At 43.9% G+C, this 27101-nt stretch overlaps 1 protein-coding gene across 1 annotated transcript in view; it reads left to right on the top strand.

Moving 5' to 3' along the window:
• Positions 1-2981: 2981 nt before the first annotated feature.
• Positions 2982-27101, top strand: part of lmo3 (LIM domain only 3) — a 42162-nt gene continuing 18042 nt past the window's right edge. The window contains exons 1-2 of the mRNA XM_028570935.1: positions 2982-3017; positions 6975-7188. Of these exons, the coding sequence (XP_028426736.1) occupies positions 2993-3017; positions 6975-7188 (239 nt within the window). The 5' untranslated portion in view covers positions 2982-2992. The remainder of the gene's footprint in view (positions 3018-6974; positions 7189-27101) is intronic.

Genomic DNA, 27101 nt, shown 5'->3' with positions numbered 1-27101 from the left:
AGAAAGAGATACTTTGATATTTCGGAATGTTAGAAGGGTGAATGTGGAGAACTGGAGGTTGGGGATCTAATTACCGGGCCATAATTGGGGGCTGGGGAATAGGTTGCCGTCCTCTCAACTCGCTGCAGATCAATTATGTTAAGAGAACATCTGTAAGTAGAGCTTAATGAGGTCCATTAGAGCAACATGCGCTGCCTTCCCTAACGGTGCTTGTCAGCTTCTTGGATGAGCTGGAGTGTGCTGCTGACTGGGGACCTGGTGGAGGGGCTTAAATAGAGAGGAGGCTCCACTCTCCGCAGCTTTTTCCTGCTGGAGAACCAGAGAGACACACATATAGATAGACAGACAGACAGACAGACAGACAGGGGGAGCCAGGACGCGCAAAGCCGTAGGGAAGCAGAGTTTAGGGGTTCAGTGTGATTTGACATCCCAGCAACAACTGGGCAGAGAACCAACTGTTCCAACTCCTGTCGCCAAGTTTTCTTTACACAATCTGGAGTTGCTGTGAGAAAGTTGCCCTGTGGACACTTCAGTCAAGAGAACCGAGAAAGAGAAACGCCGCCGCAGCGACCCTGAGAAGAGGTTCCGGGCATCCCCTGGCTGTACTTTTAAAGGTAGGCTGTGTTCAGTCCTCTGCGTGTTTTCTGGCTTTCCGCAAAGCAACTTGCGCGCCAAGAGTCCGCGAGCTGCGCAACGAGACACATAGACACAAGCAGCGTGCAGCTGCTGAGGGCAGAGCACCAAAACCCTCTGCTCATCAGAGAGGCTGCTGCTGTAACGGAGCGGCCGCCGGTGCTGAGGATGTGCTCTCGGGGTCTGGTGCTCTCATTTGATTTGTTGTTGTGAGGGAGGGATGGGGGAGGGGTTGGGGGCTGGGGTCAGGCACAGACAGAACAAGCGTCTCCTCTGTCCGTGTGCGCACATGTGATGGGTAGCTATATAAAATAATAGGGGGTGCGTGCTTCCGTTGGCATCTCCTCCATCCTCCCACCTTCACCGCTGCCTTCTGTCTCCATCTCCCATTCACAGAACAGAAGGGCACCGGGAGAGAGGTGGCAGCCTTTACACACTCTACACACACTCTACACACACTCTATACACACTAAACACACACACACACACACACACACACACACACACTGCAGAAAATTGCATGATTACCAAGATAGGCCGCCTTGAAATAATTCAATCCATGACAAAAGCTAATTACTGGCAGGTAATACGCTGTCAGCTTTAATGCTTCTCATCACTCATAATGGCGCAGAGAGCATTTTATGACCCATCTCATTATCGCTGCATTTTAGGCTGGAGCCGCATGCCAACTATTGACTTGCATCTCCTCCTCCCACAGCCTCAACCGTCCCCCCCTTCCCTAGCAGAATATTTAAGGGAATAACTTAAACCTGTCAGGGTGTGTGCTTAAACCTGTCAGGCTGTGTGTTTGGAGCCCTGTGTGGAGGCGTGAGGTGCCCTAACATGTGGGGCTGGTGCAATAACAGGCCAAAGAATCCTTACAGGAAGGGTTGAAAAAGAAAGAGTGTTGAGAGAGGCTGCCACGAATGACGCCTGCGTGTGCGCACACGGAGAATGAATGCCACAGAGAGGAATCTGGATTGATTTCATTGTCCATATTAGATTTGCTTCCTTTTTATTCTTTTCTCAGACTAGTCTAGACTAGAGCCGAGTGAAAACACACAGCATGACCAACAACACAGGGAATGCTGATGGCAGTCTTTGCAGGCTACTCTTCTGGCCACGGAGAATCCTTCGGAGGGACATTCAGTGGTGCTACAGTCCTGAGTAGCCTGGTTTAATGTAACACTCTCTGGACCTTTGGTAAACTGCACCCGGATGAGTCTGGTTGGTGAAGGACATGTCAGTCAGGTGTCCGGAGAAACAGCTGTTTTCCAGACCCAATAATGTATTCCCTGAAAGACACATTGGTGTCCTGTGGACAGACCTAATAGGCTACCTGTGTTTCTGGCTCTAAAATAGAATGAGGCGCCGCGCGTCTGCGCGCACCCCGGCTCCAGAATTGAAGGACGTTGGGAAGAAATGGGCGTTCCGGGGGCGCGCACGCGATGCTTGCTCCGTCATATAGTGGAGCGGCTGCTAATAAGTGAATGACCTTATATCGTGGCGGTGTAATGTCTAAGCGGTGAGGGTACCGGGCTGTATGACTTCTCCCTGCTGCTGCTGCACCGGCTCCGCACGCTCTCCGAACGCTCTGCGAACACTCTCCGCACGCTCTCCGCGCGCTCTCCGCGCGCTCCGCAGGCTGTACGGCGGGCGGCTCAACACCTGTAGCTGTGGGTACTCTCCTCGGATCCACGTGGAGCTCGTTTGCGTCCATCCTGAGAGATCAGCGCAATGCCAGTTTGGTGAACTTTTTAGTGGCCAGAGGGACAGAGACTTAGCACTTCACACTTCTGCTTCACTTGTTGAGAAAGGTGAGAGAGCTGAGACTAAGACACTCATTTAGCCCACATGTTCCAACAGTAATCTTTTTAATGTTCTCCATCATTCCATCCAAGCTGAAATGAATGCCAATGTGCTTGGGTGCAGGCCTGTGAGATGTGAGATGTGAATTCAGCTGTGTGAGTGTGTAGTACTGTTGGCCGGTGATGCCCGCTGCTTGCTACGTCAAAGCGCTGATTAGGAAGGCAGCGTGCAGTGAGCGCGAGCCTCCGTGTCCGCGAGCCAGGCGGATCAGACGGGCTGTGTGCGGCGGAGGGGAAGCATCTCTTTGTCGTTGCTGAGTAAAATAGTAAACCGAGCTCCGGCACGACGGCAGGAACAGAGCCGCTCCGCAGCGTCCTCTCTTCCCCTCCCCTGCCTCTCTTTCCTCCTCCCCGGGCTCCGTGTCGGATTGTCCCCGCTGTAGGCTAACAAAGCCCCCGCTGCCAGCCTCCCCGCAGACGGCGGCTCTCCCGGACCAGGCGGCTCCGGGTTGCATGGTGGTGGTGCTTCGGCTGCTTCAGCGCTTCAACAAATGCAGAAAAGGGAGAAAAGTTTCGGTAAGAGCTGACTTTATGAACGGCCCCGTTTCATGTGTGTTTGGTGGAGCCGAGCTGCTTTTAGCCCCGCTGTTCGGAGAGCTGTTACCGCTGCTAGGATGTGTTTGTGTGTGTGTGTGTGTGTGTGTGTGTGTGTGTGTGTGTGTTTGTGTGTGTGTGTGTGTGTGTGTGTGTGTGTGTGTGGAGCCGCATGGCAGATTGGGTCCGTGTGTTAAATCCGTTATTGGCCTTTAGCAGCACTCCGCTGCCATGGCAACAGTAATTAAAGTGATTGGGTGAAATGTCAGCGTGTGTACTAGCAGGCTGCTGTCCGTCAGCCTCTAGCCGCTACACAGCGGCTCACAGGGGGGGAGACGTGCGGCCGAGGACGCGCAGCTGGCGGCCGCAGCGCGAGCTCCTACAGTGACAGGGTGCGCACTCACACACACACACACACACACACACACACACACACACACACACACACACACACCGCCCGCACCAGGGCTCCGGGGCAGCTGGCTCTCTTTCCCTTTATGGAACATGGAGCTTTTGTTCTTGCACTTCCCCTCGGAGCGCTCACATTCCTGCCATGCTTGTCCCCTTCTCCTCTCCCGGGTTGATTGCACAGTAAAAACCTCTGCCTTCTTTTGGTTTGCTAATGAGTCGCGGGGACTTTGTAGTGTTAACGAGGCTGGACAGAGGCGCAACGCGCGCTCCGCCGGTGGCCGAGCCGAGCTGAGCCGAGCCGAGCCTACAACCACCACAACCTGTTTTTCTCACTGTCTTTGCAATCGATTTACAGTAGAAATACATTGGTTTGTAGGTATAGAATGTGTGTGAGGCGAGGGGAAATGATGGTTATGAGTAGTGACAGGATTCCGAATGCTCTAAGCCCGTTTACAATGCAACTCAGGACTGTTTACCTCTCAGTCGTAGTTAGACAACAAAAGGGCTTCTCCTGCTTAACTTCCAAGGCAGCCGCTAGTTAAAAACATTAGACCGCAAACTTGAAACTTGATAATCCATCCCGGTGTGTGTGTGTGTGTGTGTGTGTGTGTGTGTGTGTGTGTGTGTGTGTGTGTGTGTGTGTGTGTGTGTGTGTGTCAGAGCCCACTGTTTACATCAGTGGGCTCTGACACACGGTGACCGCAGATGGCTGGATCTGCACTAGGATGGCTCAACCTTTCAACTTTGTGTACGCAGCCTGGCTGTAGTGAAGTTAATGCACACCACTGACTGGCTTCCAGCGAGGAAGAGAGTCCAGAGACCCCAGCGTCCTTCAGCGATCAGGCAATGCTTCCATCACCCTCTGAAAGAGGAAGAGGAGAAGAGGAAGTTTACAGCACTTTTTCAAATGCTGAAACTAAGAATGATTAAGTGTGTGTGTGTCTGTGTGTGTGGTGAATGGGGGACAAAGGGGAGTGGGGGTGTGCCTCTCCTCAGGGAATGGTAGGAGAATACTAATTCCAGCCTGGTGTGAAGCCACATTGCCCCCCCTCCCCGCCCCCTGATGGGCCAACAAAGGCTCTCCTCAGTCAGCTCAGGCCAAACAATGCAGGCCACTGCCTGTAGCCACGCCCCTTCACACACAGAGGAGGTCAATGTGAAAAAGTGTCCTGAAGAAATGTGAAACTGTGGATTTGTGTGTGTGTGTGTGGGCTGCGTCACTGCATCTTCAGCTGTTATTTTACAGTACTGGGACTACAACAGCCTCTTCATCTCTGCTGCTGCATCAGGTTTTTGTTACGTCTTGTTTAAATAATCAAATACATTTAAAGCAGTGTTACATAACAACACTGCATGTCGGTTTCATGGGAGGAACAGTGAAATGCAGGGGGCTCCTCAAACTAGTTTCCATTAAAAGTGTGTGTGTGTGTGTGTGTGTGTGTGTGTGTGTGTGTGTGTGTCCAATCCATACTACTAACTAACTCCTTTTCCTTTGTGCATTGCATTTGTGGGACACTACTTCAACAGCACACTGGCGTTTTTTGCTAGACGTCATTTTTAAATAAGTGTGCACTTAATGTTAAGTACCCTTCAGTACGCTGGACTTCATTTTAACTACACTTAGTATTGTTTTTTTTTAGCTAAACTGGGACTTCTGAATACCACTGCCATTTAAACCTGAAAAAGATGATTCTTTAAAACTTGTTTTCTAAGGGCTTCCTTTAGAAAACCTGTTCAATCACAATTTACACATTAGATTTTTGTTATTTGTTTGCACCGCCAAGGAACGTCTGCAGAGTCTGCTACTAACCTTTGATTGAATTTTTCCTAGAGCTGGGCAATATATCGATATTATATCGATATCGTGATATAAGACTAGATATCGTGTTAGATTTTGGATATCGTAATATGGCATTGGTGTTGTCTTTTCCTGGTTTTAAAAGCTGCATTACAGTAAAGTGATGTCATTTTCTTATCAGACTGTTGTAATTGTTCTATTATTGGCCTTTACCCACTTAGTCATTATATCCACATTACTGACGATTATTTATCAAAAATCTACAATATTGTTGCGATAAGTGACAAAAATATGACATTTATATTTCACTCCTAACGTGTTGACATTTCCTCCAGTATACTGTATGATACCTAATTCATTTGCTGTATAGCAGTGCAGGTTAACCCTTGGGTTGTCTTCCTGTCGACCATGAACTCCTTCTGGTCAAAATTGAATTTTTGGCACTTTTTCCGACGTTTTTGTAACGCATTTAAACTTTTTTTTTATTCATGGTCAATAAACCTCATTTATATGATATTATAACTAATTTTTGAGTTTAAACAAAGCAGAAATGATGAATTATTTTGACCAATAGTTAAGGTCAGAGGATGCTGAGAGGATCACAGACTGGTTCATGTCAAAGTTTAGTCAGGATACTGTTTTGAAACCATTCAAACTTTTTTATTTTTTTTCAAATGCTATAAAATGTAATAAAACACCCAAAATGCAATGAAAGTAATCATTAATTTTACCTGTGAAGAATGTTATGTGGGTTCCATACAACGTACAGTACAGGCCAAAAGTTTGGACACACCTTCTCATTCAATGTGTTTCTTTATTTTCATGACTATTTACATTGTAGATTCTCACTGAAGGCATCAAAACTATGAATGAACACATATGGAATTATTTACTTAACAAAAAGTGTGAAATAACTGAAAACATGTCTTATATTTTAGATTCTTCAAAGTAGCCACCCTTTTGCTTTTTTTGATAACTCTGCAAACCCTTGGTGTTCTCTCAATGAGCTTCATGAGGTAGTCACCTGAAATGGTTTTACCTTCACAGGTGGGCTTTGTCAGGGTTAATTAGTGGAATTATTTCCCTTATTAATAAAAAAGTAAAAGGTGGCTACTTTGAAGAATCTAAAATATAAGACATGATTTCAGTTATTTCACACTTTTTTGTTAAGTACATAATTCCATATGTGTTCATTCATAGTTTTGATGCCTTCAGTGAGAATCTACAATGTAAATAGTCATGAAAATAAAAAGGAAACGCATTGAATGAGAAGGTGTGTCCAAACTTTAGGCCTGTACTGTACATCCATGCATCCATGTTATTTATGGGCAATTTGTTTGAAATAAACCCATATTTCTGATATATAAAAAAAATACATTCGACCCGAGGACAACACAAGGGTTAAAATCTATGTTATTTGACAATAAAGAAATATATGAATGACATAATTACGAATGCTTTTTTTTTTCACGTGTCTTATTTCCTTTAAGTGTTATTTTAAATGTGTGTTAAATACATGAATATTATACTTTTGACCACCGCTGCTGCTCAGACATCGAGGAGCACAATGGAGACAAGTGACACCCGCCGTCATCATTTCACTTTTCCTGTCAACCACAATCTTCAAAACAAAGTTCTACAAGGCGTACATGTCTTGTTGTGTTTCTTTGGTTGTCCTCCTCTGTCAGGGCGCCGAGTGTTTGAAGCCTCTCTCTGTGCTTCTCCGTCAGGTATACAAATGCTCTCCGTCCAGCCGGACACCAAGCCAAAAGGCTGTGCCGGCTGCAACCGGAAGATCAAGGACCGCTACCTGCTGAAGGCCCTGGATAAGTACTGGCACGAGGACTGCCTCAAGTGTGCCTGCTGTGACTGCCGGCTGGGCGAGGTGGGCTCCACGCTCTACACCAAAGCCAACCTCATCCTGTGCCGGAGAGACTACCTACGGTAAGAGAGACGTGTGTGTTCATCCCATCCAGATACGGCTCACAGCGTTTGTATTCACAGGAAGGCGTTTGCTTTTGGCCTGGGACCCCGTTTTAAGGCCTCGCAATTTGTCACGACCCAGCTATTAGAAAAGCTGCATATTTGACCTGTAAATTAGGGTATGGCACTCAGGTTTTTAATTAGTTAGACTTAGGTATATTTTGTTTTCTTTTTATTGTGTTCTTTTAATTTTTTTTTCTTTGATTATATTTGGTGCTTCAAATATGGTTGTTATGGGACCTTTTTTTTTTTTTTTTCAACCCGTGTGTTGTCCTCCCGGATCAAAATTAACACTCTTTTAAGACTTTTAAAAAATGATTTTGATGCTTTTTTTCACGTTTTGCTTGCTTATTTTTAACGTTTTTAGCAAATGTTTTTTTCCATTACCACCAGTATCTTCACCACTAGAACTAACTCATTCACACTAGTTTTACAATTGTGTTTTTCGGAATTAATGGTCAATAAACCTCATTTATATGAAATTATACCTAATTTTTGTGTAAGAAAAAAGCCAAAATGATAAATGATTTGGACTAATGGTTAAGATCTGAGGAATGAAGGTAATGGATAATCACTAGGGGTGTGACGAGATCTCGTTGACGAGATTTCTCGTCGAGGTGAAAAGTTGTCTCGTGAGGCGATGTGATGTCAGCGTGATGGAGCGTGGAATTACTATTGAAGATCCCCCTGCCACTTTTAAATCATTTGTGTGGCAACATTTTGGTTTTCCTGCGGAAATAATAAACGGCAAAAGAGTGACAGACAAGACGAACGCAATATGTAAACATGGTAAGAACAAAATGCCGTACTACTATCTACTGCACCCGCGAGTCGCGCTCCATCACGCTGACATCACATCGCCTCACGAGACAACTTTTCACCTCGACGAGAAATCTCGTCTCGTTCTCGTGAACCCAATCTCGTGATGTGTCTCGTCTCATGGAGTAAGCGTCTCGTCACACCCCTAATAATCACAGATACGTCAAACGTTTAGTCAGGATAATGCTATGAAATTGAATACAACACCCACAATTCAAGAAAAGTAGAGATCGGATCCTTAATTTCACTTGCGAAGAGCGATGCACGGAGCCATCCGTGTTATTTCGAGGCAATTCGGTTGAAAGAAACCCAAATTTCTGATATAGAAACTTTGAAAATGGGTCAAATTTGACCTGAAGACAACAGGAGGGTTAAGATAACCAGGGCTGTTTGAAAATGAAGATCATCTAGATTTTTATTATGGATTATGTAAATGTAGAAATTTTTCTTAAAAAGGTCCAACTTTAAAATATGGTAGCTTGTTTTGTTTTTTAAGTGAAACTGTTAGCAATAAAACAGCATCATAATTAATAAATATCACAGGTGACAAATGATAAAGTGCAAAATGTACTCATGTGTCCACTCCAGTCCAGCCTTGTCACTAACCTTTCTGACAGTAAAGGGTTTAAGGGTTAATTATTCTCTCATAATAATAATAATATCATATTAATATAATAATGTGTTTCCTGTATGGAGAGTGGCTCTCTTTGCACCGTGATCCTCTGACTGACAGAGAGAACCGGTTGCAGGCAGTGGAACATCAGCATTTTATTGACTGACAGGATTAATTCATCTATTTTGTTGTTTTTATCTGGATTGAATTTATTTGCTGGAATAGAGTTCACTCACCTGTTTATTCGGGAAAAAAGACTGAATCATTTCTTTAATTCACAGAAACAGACTTGTAGATCTTTTTTTATTTGCAGTTCAGTCTGTTTTGGAGTCTGGCATTATAGTTTATCGGTGTTTTTCCGTTATTGGACATAAGCAGTCGAGTTGGTGAGGTCCAAGCCGTGATCACGGGGCAGACGCACTGCCAAAGCCACATGTAGTTTCTGCATCTTTAACAGAACTCTTTAGTAATACATGGGAGTCAATCTACAGTGTTTGTGTGCTCAAAATGTATTATTGTGCCTTTTAAAAACAATTTAAAAAAGGACATTTTTTAGAAAATAAATTACAGAACATTTACATATAACGCAAAAAAGGTTAGGGTTAGGGGTTAGGGTGAAATGTTGGAAACCATTTGAGACCCTTTATTATTATTACTATTACTATTATTAATATTATTATTATTTAGTAAAGTGTTTCCATCTCCCTGTTTTACATCCCTTTAACATAGTAAAAGATGACTGAAATGAGTGGGCTCAGAGGGTAGCTCGGGTCATCCAGGTTGGTGTCTCTCTGGCGTGTGTGTTTGTGTGTGTGTGTGTATCTTTGTGCGCGTGTGCGTGTAAAATGCAAGTTGCTTTTGAATAAAGTGAAGGAGTCTCTGTTCGAAGTGTTCTTGAATAGTTAGTGTAAATAAATACTGCCGATCTGCCCGTCCCGAGTGCAATCTCATCTTTATTGATATTATATTTTGTTATATATTTCTTTCTACGTAACACAACTGGGCTAACATTAGGAAAGCTAACTGGGCTACAGTGAGACTGGGCTAACATTAGGAAAGCTAATTGGGCTGACATTAAGAAAGCTAACTGGGCTACAGTGAGACTGGGCTTACATTAGGAATGCTAACTGGGCTAACATTAGGAAAGCCCTTCTGATGTTTGAATTCAGAGTGACTCCCGTTCACCGGTTTAGTGGAACGCTGGGTAATAATTGTTGTGTTGCAGATTGTGATTAGTTGCTCATTTTCCACAAGCCAATGACATGTGAACACACACACTTAAGTTTAATTTGACTCAATCAACACATACACGTCCTACTGCCCCAAATGTGTATTAATCTGCAACTGAAAATAGTTCTCAACAAAGGCACCATTTCCTTCTGTTTGAGTAGCGTTTGCTAAAAATCTGTTTTAAACCGTTCTGAAAGAAAAACCAACCGGTATTTAGTAGGAACCAAAGGCCTTATTGAGAGACGGACTTACAGCCGTGGGTACACAGCCCACTGACTGTTCACTGGTCTTCCTGGTGGCTACTGTGTCACTAAATGTGGTGAAGGAAGCCGTTGTTTTCCAACACCGGTGCATTCAGGAGCAGTGTTTGTGAGCAGGCGTGCAGGAAGACCAATTCCAACATGTTATTCTTTCATCTTCAAAGTTCAAGGTGACTGAATTGATTTGACGCTCGCTATCACACAAGTGGCCTGCGCGTGGATGCGCTCTGACATCTCCTCACTGCCGGCTAATGAATGGCAAATATAGAAACGGCAGTCGTCCACATCTGATCTGCAGAGCAACAAAGAAAGCCAGGCTCCATCACTGAGCCAATCAATGGCAGCAGCATCACAAAGCAATACAATTTCACACACATACACACACACACACACACACACCCTTACTCAAAAAGCAACATCAAATCTATATTATTTCTACTTGTGTTTATCTCATCTGTCAGCACAGGTTAGCAACAGGAGAAGAAAAAATAAGCATGACTACACATTTAGTCCATTTTTATATTCCGTTGGCTTTAACAGTAAATGAGTTGGGCCTTCATTATACACCCTTACCCCCTTCTCCAAGTCAATCCTTTTCTGCTTAGCAGGGTGGCATGTTATTAGGCCTAACATAACCAGGCGTAATATAATTCTTCAGGGGTCTACAACCACGAGCCATGTGATCCCACACGCAGAGAAATAATAATCCTTTATCACAACACATGCACAAACAACGGAGGAAAAAAAACAACATACGGGGATAAAAAAAAACGTAGTTTCAGCAGTCCCTGTGTGATCAAATATGATGTACAGAGAGGAGTGTGTGTGTGTGTGTGTGTTTCTGTGTAACCAAGCCATCCCTTCATAAACCTGCGACTGCAAACATAATTACAGGTATTATCTCCTAGAGCTTGATTTGTGCTTTGCTCTCCGAATATGGAGAAATGCAGCAGGAACATTTTATCAACAAATGATCCCTTTGAGAGCAAAGCTTCCATTGATGATACTGGTAACAGCGCGACACCACTGTTTATATGCTGATGTGTGATTTCCACAGTACACAGCGATAATGTTTGAAAGGCCAGAGGAGGGGGGCGGGGGGGGGGGGGGAGCACACAGACTGACACATTTAAGTTAGAAAACGCAGAGAAAATGAAGACTGCAGTACAGCGGCCTGCTGAGTGCCAGCACACACACACACACACACACACACACACACACACACACACACACACACACACACACACACACACACACACAACACACACAGAGTGGCTCCAAGGCCAGCTGCAGGCGTGAAAAAGCTGTTGGGCATCAGTTAATGGAAAACTGTAAATTCCAGGCATCCATTTTAAAGACAGCACCAGGAGAACACTTATTTATTTATCTATCTATTCATTCATTTTTTTTTTTAATCCAACTTCAATTTTCCTCTACAGTGGTTTTACTAAGATTGTAAATGCAAGCAAACTCACAGAGCCGTCAACATGGCTGGATTTATTAACGTTTTGGAAAGCTATCAGTGAGAGATAACCAACATGTAATAACTTACATTCCCCCCCCTCCTTCAGAATCAACTTTGCAGCGTACGGCCACCTTGTATAACCATGTATGTAAATGTAACTGAAAATGTATCGTCTTTCATCTCACATGGGGCTTGTGACGCGTTGTCAGTTTGTATGTCGGCGTCGGGCGTGACTGTGACATCGAGTCAGGCTTTATCTCCAGGGACCGGCAGGGAGAGAGGAGGAACGGCTCCGGCTGTCTGAAGCTCATCTATTCTTTTCAGAAATCTCATTTAGATACATTCTTCCCTATGATCACGTGTCACACCTTTAATAAAAAAAAAACCTGTTCAGTGTGTGATCACTCACAAAGTAGCAAAATATAGTTTTCTTAGCTCAGACATTCAAATGAGGTGTTTAAGGCAGATCGGGAATCGTTTTGAGATCCACTGTACAGCTCCATCCCACCCAGTCCCCCCCCAATAGGACCCACAAGAGCGTTTTCATAAATTAGCGCCCCTAGTGGTGGCAGGAAATACGACCTCATATCTAAACCAGAGAAGGTAACTGTCGCGGTTTGGTTAGGTTTAGGGACCAAAACTACTTAGGTTAGTTTAGAAAAAGATGGCGGTTTACGTTAAAATCTTATCTTCTTTGTTATGTAACTTCACTACCAGTTATGTACGTGACGCAGAACGTGACCTAGTTCTGTTTGTTCCGTTTATTTCCTAATGCAGGGTTACCTCGCCATTTCCTTTTTCTTTTCAAACAGGACATGAACCCCGGTCTCCTGGGGGAATGTCCTGTGTTTGTTTGTCCCATCCCCACCCCCCCACGACTATTGGCGCTCTTATACTTCCTCACCTTACTTCCCGCTTTGCTCCCGTCAGAACTACTTCGGCCGCTAGAGGGCGCCGCCACTACAAACCTAAATATTGGGCAGAATAATGCTGGATCAAACCACTCATGGGGGTGTTGTTCAGGGGAAGACAGACTCCGTCCATTGTTTGCGTTGTGGCAACATCTGCCAAATCTCAGAAAGTTGGCTCATACAGCTTCACAGTGAGCTGAACGTGGCCATAACGTGCATATGTCATAAATAATTTTCACTATTTCCTCATGTCAAACAGGCCTAATAATAAAATAATTGTGTGTGAATTGGAGTGCTGGACTGAGTGCAGTTTATGTACAGATGTAGCCAGTGTGTGTGTGTGTGTGTGTGGAATCTGTTTTGTGTGTGTGTGTGTGTGTGTGTGTGTGTGTGTGTGTGCTTGTGTAAGCACTTAGTCCGACTGATCTTAGAACTCACCAGGAACTCCAGTACTTTCTGTTACCCCTCTTTCTTTCTTCTTCTCTATGTACCTGAATGATTTGGAGTCCAAAAGCCTCAAGATAAGACACCACTTGCTAAAATTGAAACACGTAATGCGCGTGGGTGCCCCGAGCAAATTCACATCCAGTCTAAACACTGAAAAAGATCCAGCCCAAATCTATCTTATGAGTATCTTGTTTATTATCCAGACCGTCCTCACCCAGAAAAAGCCATACAGGTCATTAGTGCAAGCAGCTCATAACATATGTATCATAATGTGGCTGAAGTAATTATCATCAAACAAACACAGGACTTTGACTCAGGAGACCGGGGTTGGTTTAGCGTGTGAACACTCAGCTGAGTTAAGTTCTTGATGCAATGACATCCTGTTACGTATTTATTTGAGTAGTTTTACAGGACTTATTCGTTTTTTTGGATGATTATTTTTGTGGGCGATTTTCCCTTTATTTGATAGTGACAGTGACAGGAAAGGTGGGAGAGAGATGGGGGATGACACGCAGCAAAGGGCCGCAGGTCGGACTTGGACCCGGGCCGCTGCAGGACTCTTACTGAGTGATCTAGAGGCCAATCCCCGAGGTTTTACTCTTAAAGCAACACTAGAGAACTTTTCCCACTTCGGCCCCCCTACAGGTTGGAAGTGGAATTGTCCATTACATTACATTATGCAAGTTTGCCAGATCCGGTAGTGCAAGCTGTAGTTCCAAAGAGACATAATGAGACACTTCCGCTTATCTTATCACTTATCGTATTCTTTATAATTATATAAGTAATATTTATTAATAATTAATTGTTATTGGAGCCACATAAATCCAAACTGAACATAGCCTCTATGAAGGACTAAGCTTTTTACAGGCTCCTTCAAGGCCTACAGGAATGACTGTTGCTAACTGTATACTGGCTAATGTAGCTTTACTGACAATGATGTAGGAGCAGCGGGGCACTCAGTATTGATTGTTTATCGGCGGTTTAAGCTCCCAATGTCTCTAGGATTAGGCAATGGTTTGGGTCAGGGTTAGGGTTAGGTGCCTTGAAGTCACCGGTCGCAGCGCTGCCTTGAAGGAGACGTTGGGGGCTTAAAACACCATCAGGCGTATTGATTGGTTATGAAAAATAAAATCTCCCCCACAAAAGAGATAGAGACAGCAGCAAAAGAGTGATCAGTGTCAGACTGAATAATGGAGTGGTAAAGAAATGGCCATTCAGTGTGACTTTCAGGCTAAAGATTACAGCTACCCAAATCACGCAGAGCACACTGGACTCCCGGCTCCATCTCTCATTGTTATGGCAGCGACGGATGGCAAACAGCCCCCACAAAGAGCTGCAGGCCCGGGATCTTAGAGTCGCCAGAGCACAGCGTCCCGCTAGGCGCAGGGTAGCCGAGCTCCTGGGACAGCTGCAGGAAGCTGCTGTAGTTTGTCATCAGCTCTCTCCTCGCTGATTCTCTGTAGGCTGAAAGATTCAGGCCAGCTCCTCTTCCTCTAATGACTAGCGCAGATGTTCAGCTCTTCTCCCGACTAACGGTGAAGGGCACCGGGACGCTGGTCACTGACACCACAGCTCCCTGTCCTCAGCAACGCTGCACTGGCTGCAGTCAGAGGACAGACGGTAATGGCGTTTTCTTCCACTACATGGTACCTGCGCAACACGCCTCGCCTCGACCCGACGCGCTGGGAGTCCGTGGAGTTTTTAGTACCGCCTCAGCGTGGCTGGTGATCATAGCAGCGCCGCAGTAAACTGCCGTGACCTAACGCGACACACACACACACACAGAACGTGGACGGTGTGTTGTTGTTGTCGTTGCAGCCAGAAGACACATTTTGTTTCAAATGAAGCTGGAGGAAGCAAAAAGAACAAAACACAGCTGGCTAAACTATTTAAAAATGGCGGGTATGTTCAGGACACCCCCGTCTGTCACTTTCACGTCACCTTTAGGTATCGCCTCGGCTCGCTTGGAACCTCGTGGTTGAGGTGATACTAAAAAAAATGCGGAGTTTTTTTGGGATTGTTACGGACAAAAATCCTTGATTATGCGGCACGTTTTCTTAAAAAATGCAATGGAACATGCGGGATATTTATGCAATTTTATGCGCTGAAATTGCGGGAACTTGCAAAAACTGCAGCTTGATGAAAAAGAGAAAACCCCCCCCAACACCCTGCTTTTCTATGATGTTCACGTCGCTCGGTCACTTCATAACGTTCCCATGGCAACAGGGGAAAATGGCTGCTCTTGTGTGAAGTAAACGCAACATTTTTCAACCTTCTGCTAAGATATATTATGTCACTTTTTTGCAACGAAAATGCGTGGATTATGAAATCATGCAAGCCACGCATATTTTGCACGGAAATTGGCAATTTATGCGGCGAAAGTGCGGCGTATTTGAAAAAATGCGGCCCCCGCATCAATATGCGGACTTTGGCTGATTATGCGTTGAATTATGCGATCGCATGATTATGTTTTTCTGGAGGGACTGAAAAGCTTGCCACCCATTCTGAAATAATGTTCATATTGGAAGATTATAAAGCAAGGGAGGTAGACAGGCATCGTGTCCCATTTTTCTGCAGGAGACTAGGGCTGCACAATTAATCGCAATTTTATTGAAATCACAATATGGACTAGTGCAATAACCAAATCGCAGGGGGGGGAAGGGGGCGCAATATTTGTTAAAGGCAAAATATGTGTCCAACCATTCTAAAATAAAGTATTGTGGTGCTGCAGAGACGTCCCGGCCCGCAATTCCTATCCTACAGACTAAAGAAAAAATCTCTGTTTGGTACAGATCCTCGCAAAAATCACACTATAATCATTTAAAACATATATATTTTAGTAATTTTCAATGAAAATGAGAATAATAACACAAAAATGATCATTCCCTTCAATATCGTGAATCATATCGCAATCGCAATATCGGTCAAAATAATTGCAATTACATATTTTCTTCAGGAAAATATGTAAAGGACGGATGGGTCAGGATTTTCACTCAGGAGCAGGGGCGTAGCACAAACTTCAGCGCCCCTCTAGGAAGGCATTCTCTACGGGCCCCTCCCTGCACCCACAGCTATTTACTCTAGCATCTGTTTGGGTGCTCAGTCCCCTTTACCCTATTCTCCATAGCCAGGGTCTGTCCCTACCCAGACAGTAGAGGTTATGTGCAGATATTAAAAACAATGCCACTGAACGTAATCAGTTCTCTGTCTGGCGACATCATGCTTGCTTGTTACTTACTTACAGTTGCAAGTTGTGTGTAGATTTTTAAATTGCCAAACAATGATAACATAACTTCAGTCTGTTAAAAGAATAACTGCAGACATGATGTTCACTGATGGATATGAATATGTTTACAAGTTTCTACAGAGTCAAATTTACTTAGTTGACAGGACGGAAAGGCTTTAGGTTAAAAAACAATAAAAAATCCCTTCACATATCTGAGAGGCTCTCAGCACCTTGGGAAATGATTGGTAGGAATGTAGAAGTATGTGTGTGATTTAAAAATGGACCTAAACAACAGACTGAGGGCCACATAGCAGGTGCCTGTATGGATCTGCTTTTGCATGATCAGAGCAGTGTGAGCAGTATCAGACTCATATTCTGACTAGAATCTGGGTATGACCACGTCAGGCTAGGACCAACCAGCAATAGAATATCATGTCTTGAGCCTGTCTCTCCCATGTCTGCACCTGTGCTGTAATTGTTTTGGGGTTTTTGTTGTTGTTAGAGGAGAATGGGGAGGGTTTTGTTTTTTTGAAGGATGTGGCTCTCTAAAAGGTTACAGTGCCTGCTGTGTCAGTGAATGCCACCATCATTACTTACTCTGTCCTTGTGCCTGGCCACATTTGAGTTTTTCTTTGGCGTGACAGCAGCAGAACAGCGCTCTGTTAACTGCAGTTTAGATCTGAAAGTCAAGTCAGTCCCACACTGACGGACCAACAGGCTTTAGTTCTTACGTACTTACGTACTTATGTGATTTATTTATTGAAGTCACTATCATGTTAAATGGCACATGAGGTTAAGTATTAACACTGGTATGCAGAGGCTCATTTTTTTGGCGCAAAGATTCCGCTCAGGACAAAATCCTTTTTGAGGCCTCAAACAGACGCAGCCTTTAGTATTTTTTATTTTTTTTTCCTTTTTTTGAATCACTAGAGCACTTGAGGGGGAGAATTAGCCTGGAATGTGTCGGTTCATTCAGGCCCCAGATTGAATCCTGTCTCCGCTGCTTCCTATTACAATAGAACACTCAGCTTCTCCTGCTCAACTCCTAATGGGACTCCTAGGTAGAGAATGCACACACACACACACACACACACACACACACACACACACACACACACACACACACACACACACACACACACACACACACACACACACACACACACACACACACACACACACACACACACACACACACACACACACTCTCTCTTTTGGCCTTCTTTGATGCTGCTAATCAGGCTCTCTATCACTTTAGATGATTACCTGATTCTAATTACATACAAAGGGGAAACTTTGTTTGATGTCTTTTGTGTGTTTCTGGCTCTGGCTTCCTATAGCTTTCACCCCCCTCCCCTCCCCCACACACACACACACACACACACCCTTCTACCCCCCCCTCCCCTGGAGACTCCTCCGTATGAGGCCAGACACAGACGCAGCAGCGAGGCGGCCGCAGCACTACAAGGTGAACGATTCCCCGGCACGTGTTATTATTAATAACTGCCACAGAGAGGGGTCACCCAAGACAACTCCTTGAAAAGAACCGCAGGCAAGGCAAGTAGGCCGCAGCTGGGTGTGTTGTAAAACAATACCCCCCACACCCCCACCCCCCCTTCCCCGGAGGGGACTCGCTGCTTAAAGCAAGAATAATGCGCGGGAGGGAGCCACGCAGCCACATTTTTCAGCCGTGACAAATTAAGATGTCACCACCTGGCGCTTTTAAGAATACCTTTACCACTGAGCTGAAGGTATTAGAATATGAATAGGTCTCTTTCTCTGCACCCTGCTTTGTCGTTAAACTTCTGATGGCAGTGTTGAATTCATGTGGCCTGTGTGTGTCTGTGTGTGTGTGTGTGTGGGGGGGGTCGATCAGACATGAAAATGGGAGAAATGCTAATCAGCAGTCAAATTATGGGACATCTCCGGTTAGTGAACTTTCTGGGGTAATTTTATCGAAATCGCAATATGGACTAGTGTGATATCCATATCGCAGAGGTGCTTTTTTGACTTTTATTTTTTTAAAGCTTTTCCCATGTTTTTGTCACTTTTGCTGACGTTTTTGAAGATGATCCTGACGTTTTTTGTCACTTTTCCGGACATGTTTTGTCACGTTTTTCCAACTTTTTTGTCACTTTTTCCGATGTTTTTGTCACTTTTTCCGATGTCTTTTTCCGATGTTTTTGTCACTTTTTCCGATGTCTTTTTCCGATGTTTTTGTCACTTTTTCCGATGTTTTTGTCACTATTTTCTGTGCTTTTTTTAAAACTTTTTTTTCCTATGTGATTCAATGATCTGTTATACATTTTTTTTACATGCTATAAAATTTAACAAAACACCCAAATTCAATGAAAGTAGTGAACTGATCATTTATTTAACTTGTGAACAGCGTTGTATGGAACCATCCAAGTTATATATTTTTTTTATTTGGTTGAAAGAAACCCACATTTCTGATATAGAAACTTTTTGAAAATGGGTCAGATTTGACTCGAGGACAACAGGAGGGTTAAGCCTCTCTCAGTTTGCACGCATCAGAAATCTAGCTTAACGTCCTCGACAGTACGGCACAATTCACCCCTCCATCTCTCCAAATGAAATGGGGTTTTTGGTGGGGTCAAGGTTCACTGCGTGGTCTATGTCATGATGTGATCTGATCTGTGCCGAGGAATGGAATGGGCTGATTCTCACCATGTAGCTATAAGTCCTATAGCTTCACATTTACTGTACGTGCCTCAGCGTAAAGGCCTAACATCGCTGCGTTACAGCGTCCTGTTGGTTTTTGGGGAGCACGCGGTCAGTGAGAGGAGAGTCCGATGGTTCAGGCTCTTACAGTGATTACTCATTCTGTTAACTCTTCGATCCCTGGGAATCAAACAGCTCGGCGCGTCCCCAGAGCAGAGACGGAACCACATACTGTGTAATGAATGAACAAAAAAGAGGCTTTGTTTTCACATATGATTTCACTTAAAGGGATAGCTTCCTGAAGTTTAAGAAACAGAAGTAAAATAAGTGAATGTTTGCCTTCCCTTTCTATCCATTCAAAAAACAGAATATTAAAAAGTATTCTGTTTTTTTTTGACGATATATGTATCTCCTTGCATGGTGCACCTTCACATTTCTTATGATTTTGTCTGAAATAGTCAAATGTGATGATAGCGACTCTTAAAATATCACAAGCAGCTAAGACTTATTTAAATTAACTATTAATATGACTTCCCTTTCAGTAGATGGCCGTGATTATAACATGACTAAACGTAGGGCAGTAGGCATGATCAGCCCGCGTAAATGAAACAAGTCTGGGTTACCTTATTTGACTGAAATCATTGCATTTTCCTGTTATTTCTGACAATTTGATAAACACAATGTATATTATGCTTGAGTAAATGTAACCCGATTTAACAAAACTGCTTAAGAAAAATAACAATCATATGTATATAAATCACCGGGATAGTCCGATACAGCTGGCCGATAACACTGAGGTTAGCTCTCATATGCAAGTTTTTGTTCTTCTTGTTCATTAGTTGTTTGGTAAATTGCTCTTTAAACACATTTAGAGAGGATTAGAATTGCCAATTTTTATTCTCAGTTCTTATCATTTTGGTGCTGCAGAATTTCCTATGGTGCTGGCTAAAAAATCTTCAAAAATTCCTCTATGCAGGAAAAACCAGATCAGATAAAATGAAAATCAGATATGCATAGGACTGGCAATTAGCTTGATTTAATTAGACAAATATTATTGTACTGGTTAGTTTTCTGTGGATTGGATGTCAGGGTCCACTCTATGGGTGACTATCAGTGATCAGTTTGGGTTCTCTTGCTGGCTGATGACATCACACGGGCTGAGCGTGGCCTTTGGTCCAATGGTTAGGCAGTAGAGTGGCCCATGTGTGTGTGTGTGTGTGCAGCCTTCACTTTGTGCCAGTCGCCGTTGATTCCTCACAGCCACATATTCCTGGAAGAGTTCCGAGGCTCCGAGCTATCGGATCACACAGCTTTAGCAAAGCTGCCAGCAGGTTACGTCTTCCCCCTTAGAGGTATCTGTGTGGTAATGATGACGATACAAAGGGAGACGTCAGGGCAAATCTACCTCAAAATGTTCTTCGTATCATTACTGTGATGCTGTATGCACATTATGTAAAGTCAGTGCACCGAAAGATGTACACGCATTAGAAAATGTTTTCATTTGAGTACAAAAAAAAGCTCATTCCGAGACTTTGCGCATCACAATGTAATAGGTTCATATGTTGTGCAGATAGATTTAGAATTTGCTTTGCTCTCTGTCCTAAAACACCTTTTTAACTAAATATGTATACCCATATCAGAATGTTGGATTGAAAACACACCTTGATTGAAGAGTCTCAGGTTAGGGGTAACTAACTGAGCAGCTGGATAATTCATATCCAAATCCAATTATATTTCTGTCATTCAATTGCTCTCACTTTTTAAAGTGTGTGACTTAGTCACAAATTAGTTTCACTGACACAATGTCATATTAGTAAGGCTTAATGCCCGACAAGGTGTCCATTGTCAGGTATTAATGAACGACGGCGAACCGTCCGACATCACAGACATATAGAATGTTAATTTATGGTCGGATGACGCAAATCCCAGTTCAAGCCAAGTCTTATTTTGGTAGTTATTCCCATCATTTCTATCAGTGATGACTGTTCTGTAAACATTGTCGTCACCAAGTGAAATAGTGAAACCAAGTGGAAGAAACATGAGCAGTCACAGAATCAGAGGTTATTAACAAAGGTCAGTCAAACGTTCTGCTTCTGCTCTGTACTGAGGGATGCCTGGCAACATTACAGCTGATCTCCCTTTCACTTTGACTTCCTCAGTGCTTTAGGTCATCACCCACAAATGCTGGTTTGATTCCATACTGTCTGATCATGTGACCGCTCGTGTTTCCGACCATTCACACTTCTCTTGAGGGATGTCAGTATCCTTTTTTTTTTAATGATTAACGTTTTATTTTATTTTTAACACAAAAACATGGACACATCACCTCCTCAGCTGAACCTTGACCTCCCAATACAAAATGTAAGACAAGGCACATTGCATTCACTGCATACGTCTATACATGGCATTCTAGGAGCCCTCCAAAGAGCTTAGGTAATACCCCCCACTTAATTTTGCAAACCGTTTGTATAACATTTTTTCAAACGCTGCTACTCTCGCCGTCTCAAAAGCCCATTCTTTGATTGTAGGAACCCCTTCGTTCCTCCATACTTTCCGAATAATCTGTCTGGCTGTCATTAAACTAGTCTGGACCCAGCTTCTTATGTGCTTATCCATCCCGTTTAGGATTGACCCATCTCCCAGAACAAATAATCTTGGGCTGAATGGAGCCGGGTCCCTGCAATCTGACATAGGTTATCATGTATCCTGGTCCAAAATTCCTGGACCTTTATCACAGGACCATAGGACATGAAGTAATTGGCCGTCCTCTTGTCTTACATTTCCAACAATTTGGTGTGTCTCTTAATCTAAGTCTAAACAATCAGGAGGGAGTCCGATAGTGCAAAGTCAGTATCTTTAAAGCATACTGTTGCCCACCAGCTTTACTTCCGGAGACACAAGAACAATAGCCCTTCTTTTCTGAGTGTTAACATGAGGCTCATTCAGTGTTACCATGAGCCCTGCCTCAGTCCTGATAGTGTAGGTTAGCCTACCAGTCCACATGGACAGCTTAGTGTTTGTGAGTGCTGAGATCCTCCTGTACACAGCCGCAGCTCTGGCTTTCATCACTGGCCTTATCTAATTCAGTGTCCCAAACACATCAACCAGGGTAATGAAAAATTCATTGAGTCAGTTACTTCGTCCAATTGAACACATCCATCATCTCCTTCTGCTTTGTAATATTGTAAATCATGTGGCCGTCCCAGTCAGGAACCCCTCTGACCACGCAGACCTCTTTCTAATGAATATTGACTCATATTGCGTTCAATCCATTCAAGCAAATCAAGCCTTTTAAATGTCTGAAACCCGCTGTAGCCCACTCTGGTCACGGGCGCCGAAGTGTCAGCATTCAATTGTTTTCAAGGTTCTCATTTCATTTCTCCCAGTGTAGAAGTTGATGTTGTTAACTCCATTACCGCCACAGGCTGAATGTAACTCCCCTTCCACAGTGGTAGCTTGTGTGGATTTCTCTCCTCATCCCGACTATTTGATATCCTCTCTCCTTCCAGATTAACCTTTATGGCCCTAATAAATGTTCTATATTGACATCAAAGGGATGGGAAGATGGCGCTATGCCTTATGGGAAGGGGAACACGGCCCTTCTGAACGAGCCTGAGCCCAGCTTCCCTCAGCGAGCAGTAATTGTGCCCGTCCTCTCCGAAATGATGCTCTTCTTTGTCTTTTTAATTAAACTCTAGTGCAGTTTGGAGGCTATTTGACCTTTGCAGGCCCCTCTTTATGGGGAGTGCCGCAGGTCATTTCCATGCATATATTAATGACTCGCCCTCCTTCCTTTTCCTCTCAGGCAATGATCCAGCAGGCTTTACAGATTAACGAGAGGTTTGGGTCTCAAGTTATGCCCGTTTTTAATCTGCTATGCGGGAAGTTCTTTGATAGACAAGAAGCAAAATGTTTGAGACTTTAGTTAGAAGGGTTGAGGAAACGTGTATTTGAAGCGATTGTGTTCTCTCTGTGGCCATGGTTAACCTTCAGAACCCTCGCCTTCAATTTTCCTCTTAAGTCAATTTACAATTGAGAAAACTTTTTTTTTTTACCCTCACTTCACGGCAATATTATTTAGCAGATTAAGAATCCGAGTTTAATCAGTTTATCATTCCTTTGGTGCAGGTTGTCAGTACCGCAAAATGAAGAAATGAAATAAAGAAATATGAGAAGAGAATGAGTAAGATTAGTTTGTTTAAGATTAGAATTAAAAAAACAGAAACAATAGAAATATGCTTGATCATTACGGTGTTTGGTGTTTTAACATCCACAGCGCTGCCTGGAAGGTACTAGGATTAGGCAATGGTGAGGGTTAGGGTTAGGGTTAGGTGCCTTGAAGTCGACGGTTGCAGCGCTGCCTTGAAGTCGACATTGGGGGGCTTAAAACACTATTGAGCAATAATTACACATGAGTATAAAAATACACAGATAGGCAAGTAGGTTTACAGTGCACGTGTGTGCAAAAATACCAGCAATGTATGGATGGAGAATAGTGAATAAAATGTGCAGTGTAATGTAAAAATACTTGTGCAAAGTGAAGGAAAGTGAGGTAATCAAGGCCCAAAAATGGATTTATTGAAATGTTGTTTTGAAGCTTCCATGCGGCAATGACTTAAATTCTTTAAACTTTATTCCCTTTATTATATTTTACTTAAAGTTTATATATATTTTAAAACAATCAAACTGGATTAAATAGTCAGTCTAAAAACATTTTTTAAAACCTTTGGACAAAGTAAACACACCCAACTTCCAAGGCACCATACTGAGGACAAATGCATCGTGGGTATTTAGAACCTTTTCAAACTCTGGGACCAATGTGAGGTTTTCAAATGATTAAGGAATGACAAAAGAGGACAGATTAGAGGGCTGGGTGTTCATAGTGTGATCCTGTCGCCTCCCTGCTGAACTCTGAGCTGCGATTGGCTGTCATGTCTACAGCTGTGTGTATGTGAGGAGCGTGTGCGGTCCCATGCTGGCTGCAGCGCTGCCACAGGTTTGGCTGCCACCTCTCTTCTGCAGGCATGTGAGAGGATGATAAGAGCCCACAGCCTTTGGCATTGGATACGTTTGGTTTCAGGGCTCTGTGTTTGGGAATCATCCACACTTTCCAGCCTGTATACAATATACACTCGCATGGTCCAAAAGCTAAATAAATGCCCCTCCCTTCTGGAAGGTTTAGTGTGGTGGAGGGACTCCGCCTTCTCCCTGTGGACTTGCACACATTTTGGTTTTCAGCTATTGATTCTAAATTGCTCCAAGTGACAAAAGCAGATGTGCTGTGGTGTGCGGGATCAAATACGGCCATGCATGACTAATGTGGCAGGATTTAGGAGCAGAGGAGGTAGGAGTTAGGAGGTTGGAGCAGAGGAGGGAGATATATGTTAGTGTGACCTTTAACCTCTGCGTGTGTGTTAGCAGCTCACTGAGGATCCAGTCAGCTGTAGATGTAGAGCTGCTCTGGGATCAGCTGAGGGCTGGCTGCTGCGGGGTTCCAGTGATGGCTGTGGGCCGAAGCCTCAATAGTAAGTGGATTAGTATTTCATTAGTTGTGGATTAGAATATGTCCAGAGACAGAAAAGACATGTACATGTCCCTTTGCAGCAGTGAGGCCATGTCCACTGTATTGTGGATAATTACTGTTTTCCATCAGATCGTTTATAGATTTTGACATTTCTGACCGCACAGAAAAGGGAGGAGCGAGACAAAGCGAGTGCTTTGTTGTAGCAGGAAACAGTCAGCTGTTCCACAAAGTTCAGCTCTTGTGTTTGGTGTTTTAAATCTTTCTTGTGGCACCGCCTCAAACCACTCAGACAACTCTGATCTCCGTTATATGACTGGCCACCGCAGCGTGACGCTGGGTTGCGTTTCTCCAAAAGTCGAGTCTGTCTCAACTCTTCGCTGCAGGCCCGCTGCGTTTTATTTCAGAATAAATGGAAAGACCTGTATGCTGAGCCTGAGCTGTTACTGTGAGCAGTTAGTGTGTTGGTGTGTGTAGATGAGGTGCGCTTAAGCCAGGCTTTCTGACCCTCCCCCCCCTCCATCCCCCCCGCGCTTAATGACGCCTTTATGGAGATCAAGTAGGAGAGGAGACGGGTGCTGGCTGCAGCTGTTAGAACACTGTGGTGGTGTGTGTGTGTGTGTGTGTGTGTGTGTGGGGGGACTGTGGAAAACAGGATTTCAACATGCTGATTGGTTGGTGTCAGCCCCACTTACAGCCGTTATTTGAATGCTATAGGCAGAGCTGTGAGGCCTGCGCTGAACCCCTGAGCGACTTCTCAATTAGTGGGCGGCCTAGCGGAACTGCCATACACACTATTGTGCGCCACCTCCACCCACCCCCCCCCAGCCAGCCCTGATCCAGGCGCCCACATCTCTGCAGGATCAGCGCTGGGCAGGGTATTCTGGGCTGACTCTGAGAGAACATGCTATGATCAAATCCTTTTGTGAAGCGTCTTTTAGTACAAACATCATGTGGCAGAGTGCTGAAAAGCTCTTCTCAGGCTCCTGTTGTTTTCGTAGTGCAAAGCTTTGGGAACATAATATGATGTGTTTGATGCTGTGCTCTCCTTCATGATAACCACAGTGCTCAGAACGGAGGAGTGAGATGCTTTGTGATGCGTGGAACCTGAATCTCTGTGATAACACACGCCACAGTGAGGAGGGAAAAGGCCGGCTTGCGTAACCAAGCCGAGCCAGACGCAGTCACTGTGCTTCGCTTGTGTAAAATGAGATGTAAATGCGGCAATTTTAACAGCCCGAGTTATTCATGAGGAAGCCAAAAGAAAGAGAGGAATGCTAATGCTACACACGGCTGTTCCCTTGGCCAGAGCACATTAACAAACAAGTCACTCAGCAAAGGAATTAACATCTTCATTAGGTTACCTGACAGCGTTGGCACATGCAGCCCTGCATCACTCTGTGCTGGCTGATGCAGAGCTATCTACAGACACACCTGAGAACAGTGTTAGCTCAAACTGTTTGAAGGCATCATCGCAGGATGGTTGCCCAAGCCAAGACCCTGAAAACTGAACAAAAATCTGTCAGGCTAAATCCATACAAAGACTCATTATTGAGGAGACATCCGATCTAGAATTGGCTTCGGAGGTCTAAAAGAAGCAAAGTGCTAAAGTCACGCATGCCTCTGTATATGTGTTGTGTATCTGAGTACATGGAGTGAGAGGTTGGAGGACACAGCAGTGACTGCGCATGGCTTTCCATACCATTTTAATCTGTGAAATGCTAAAGAGCCAATCAGAGCGGTGTGCAGGCGGCTGTCAGTCTGGGGATTCTCAGCCACTTCCACTGATCAGCGGCTGACTGCACAACACACCCCGCAGCCCTGCTCCATCTCCTCTATGGTGAGGAACTGACAATGGGCTGGGGGTGACGTGCTTTCTTCTCTAAACTGATCATCATTTGATCATGCGATTTGCAGATGTGTTGTTAGAATTCTGGTAGTTCCAATGAGACAACCTGTAGGGGGACCGAAACGGGAAAAGTTACATAGTGTTGCTTTAACAAGGTCAAGTAGTATTTACCAGTAAAGAATATGGAAATGGTGATCAAAACCACAGCATTAATCACTTAGCTGTAAATAGCATCAACATTGTAGAGAGCTTTTAAAAAAGGCTGAATGACTCCATTCAGATGGAAAAATAACACAACACCACAGCATTGACCACTGGATGTCAGAGAGCAGATACCAGGTCTCACTTGCAAATACGATCTTTATCTCAATGTGATTTCCTGATATAATAAAGGTATAACAATTTTTTATATATATATATATATATATATATATATATATATATATATATATATATAAATTGTTATAGTACCAATACAGATAATAGAACTATGACTAGAAATAATAGTATACATTAAGTCCAGGGTTCACATTCACTTTTTCGTTCAACAGCCCAATGGCTAGTGAATGTTCAAATTCTACCAGCCACTCAATAGACTACCATTGCTTTTTGGGTGTTGAGTGAAGCAAATCTAACAGCCACTGGCATATTTTACCAGCATTTGGCTGGTAGATGGTGCTAATTTTGAAGCCTGGTTAAGTCATACATTGCATATTGAGATCAGATCCCAGCGTGAGCAGAATCGAGGTAACCTTTGGAAACTCATGTCAGGGCTGCATCTGTTCTAAACCTGATGTCCACAAAGCCCAGTGGTCCTGTTCTCTGACATGACAAGTGCTCTTAATGGTGCT

The sequence above is a fragment of the Perca flavescens genome, chromosome 23, assembly GCF_004354835.1.
Source record: "Perca flavescens isolate YP-PL-M2 chromosome 23, PFLA_1.0, whole genome shotgun sequence".
Lineage (NCBI taxonomy): Eukaryota > Metazoa > Chordata > Actinopteri > Perciformes > Percidae > Perca > Perca flavescens.
The sequence above is the reverse complement of the archived record's forward strand: the minus strand, read 5'-3'. Positions and strand labels throughout refer to the sequence as shown.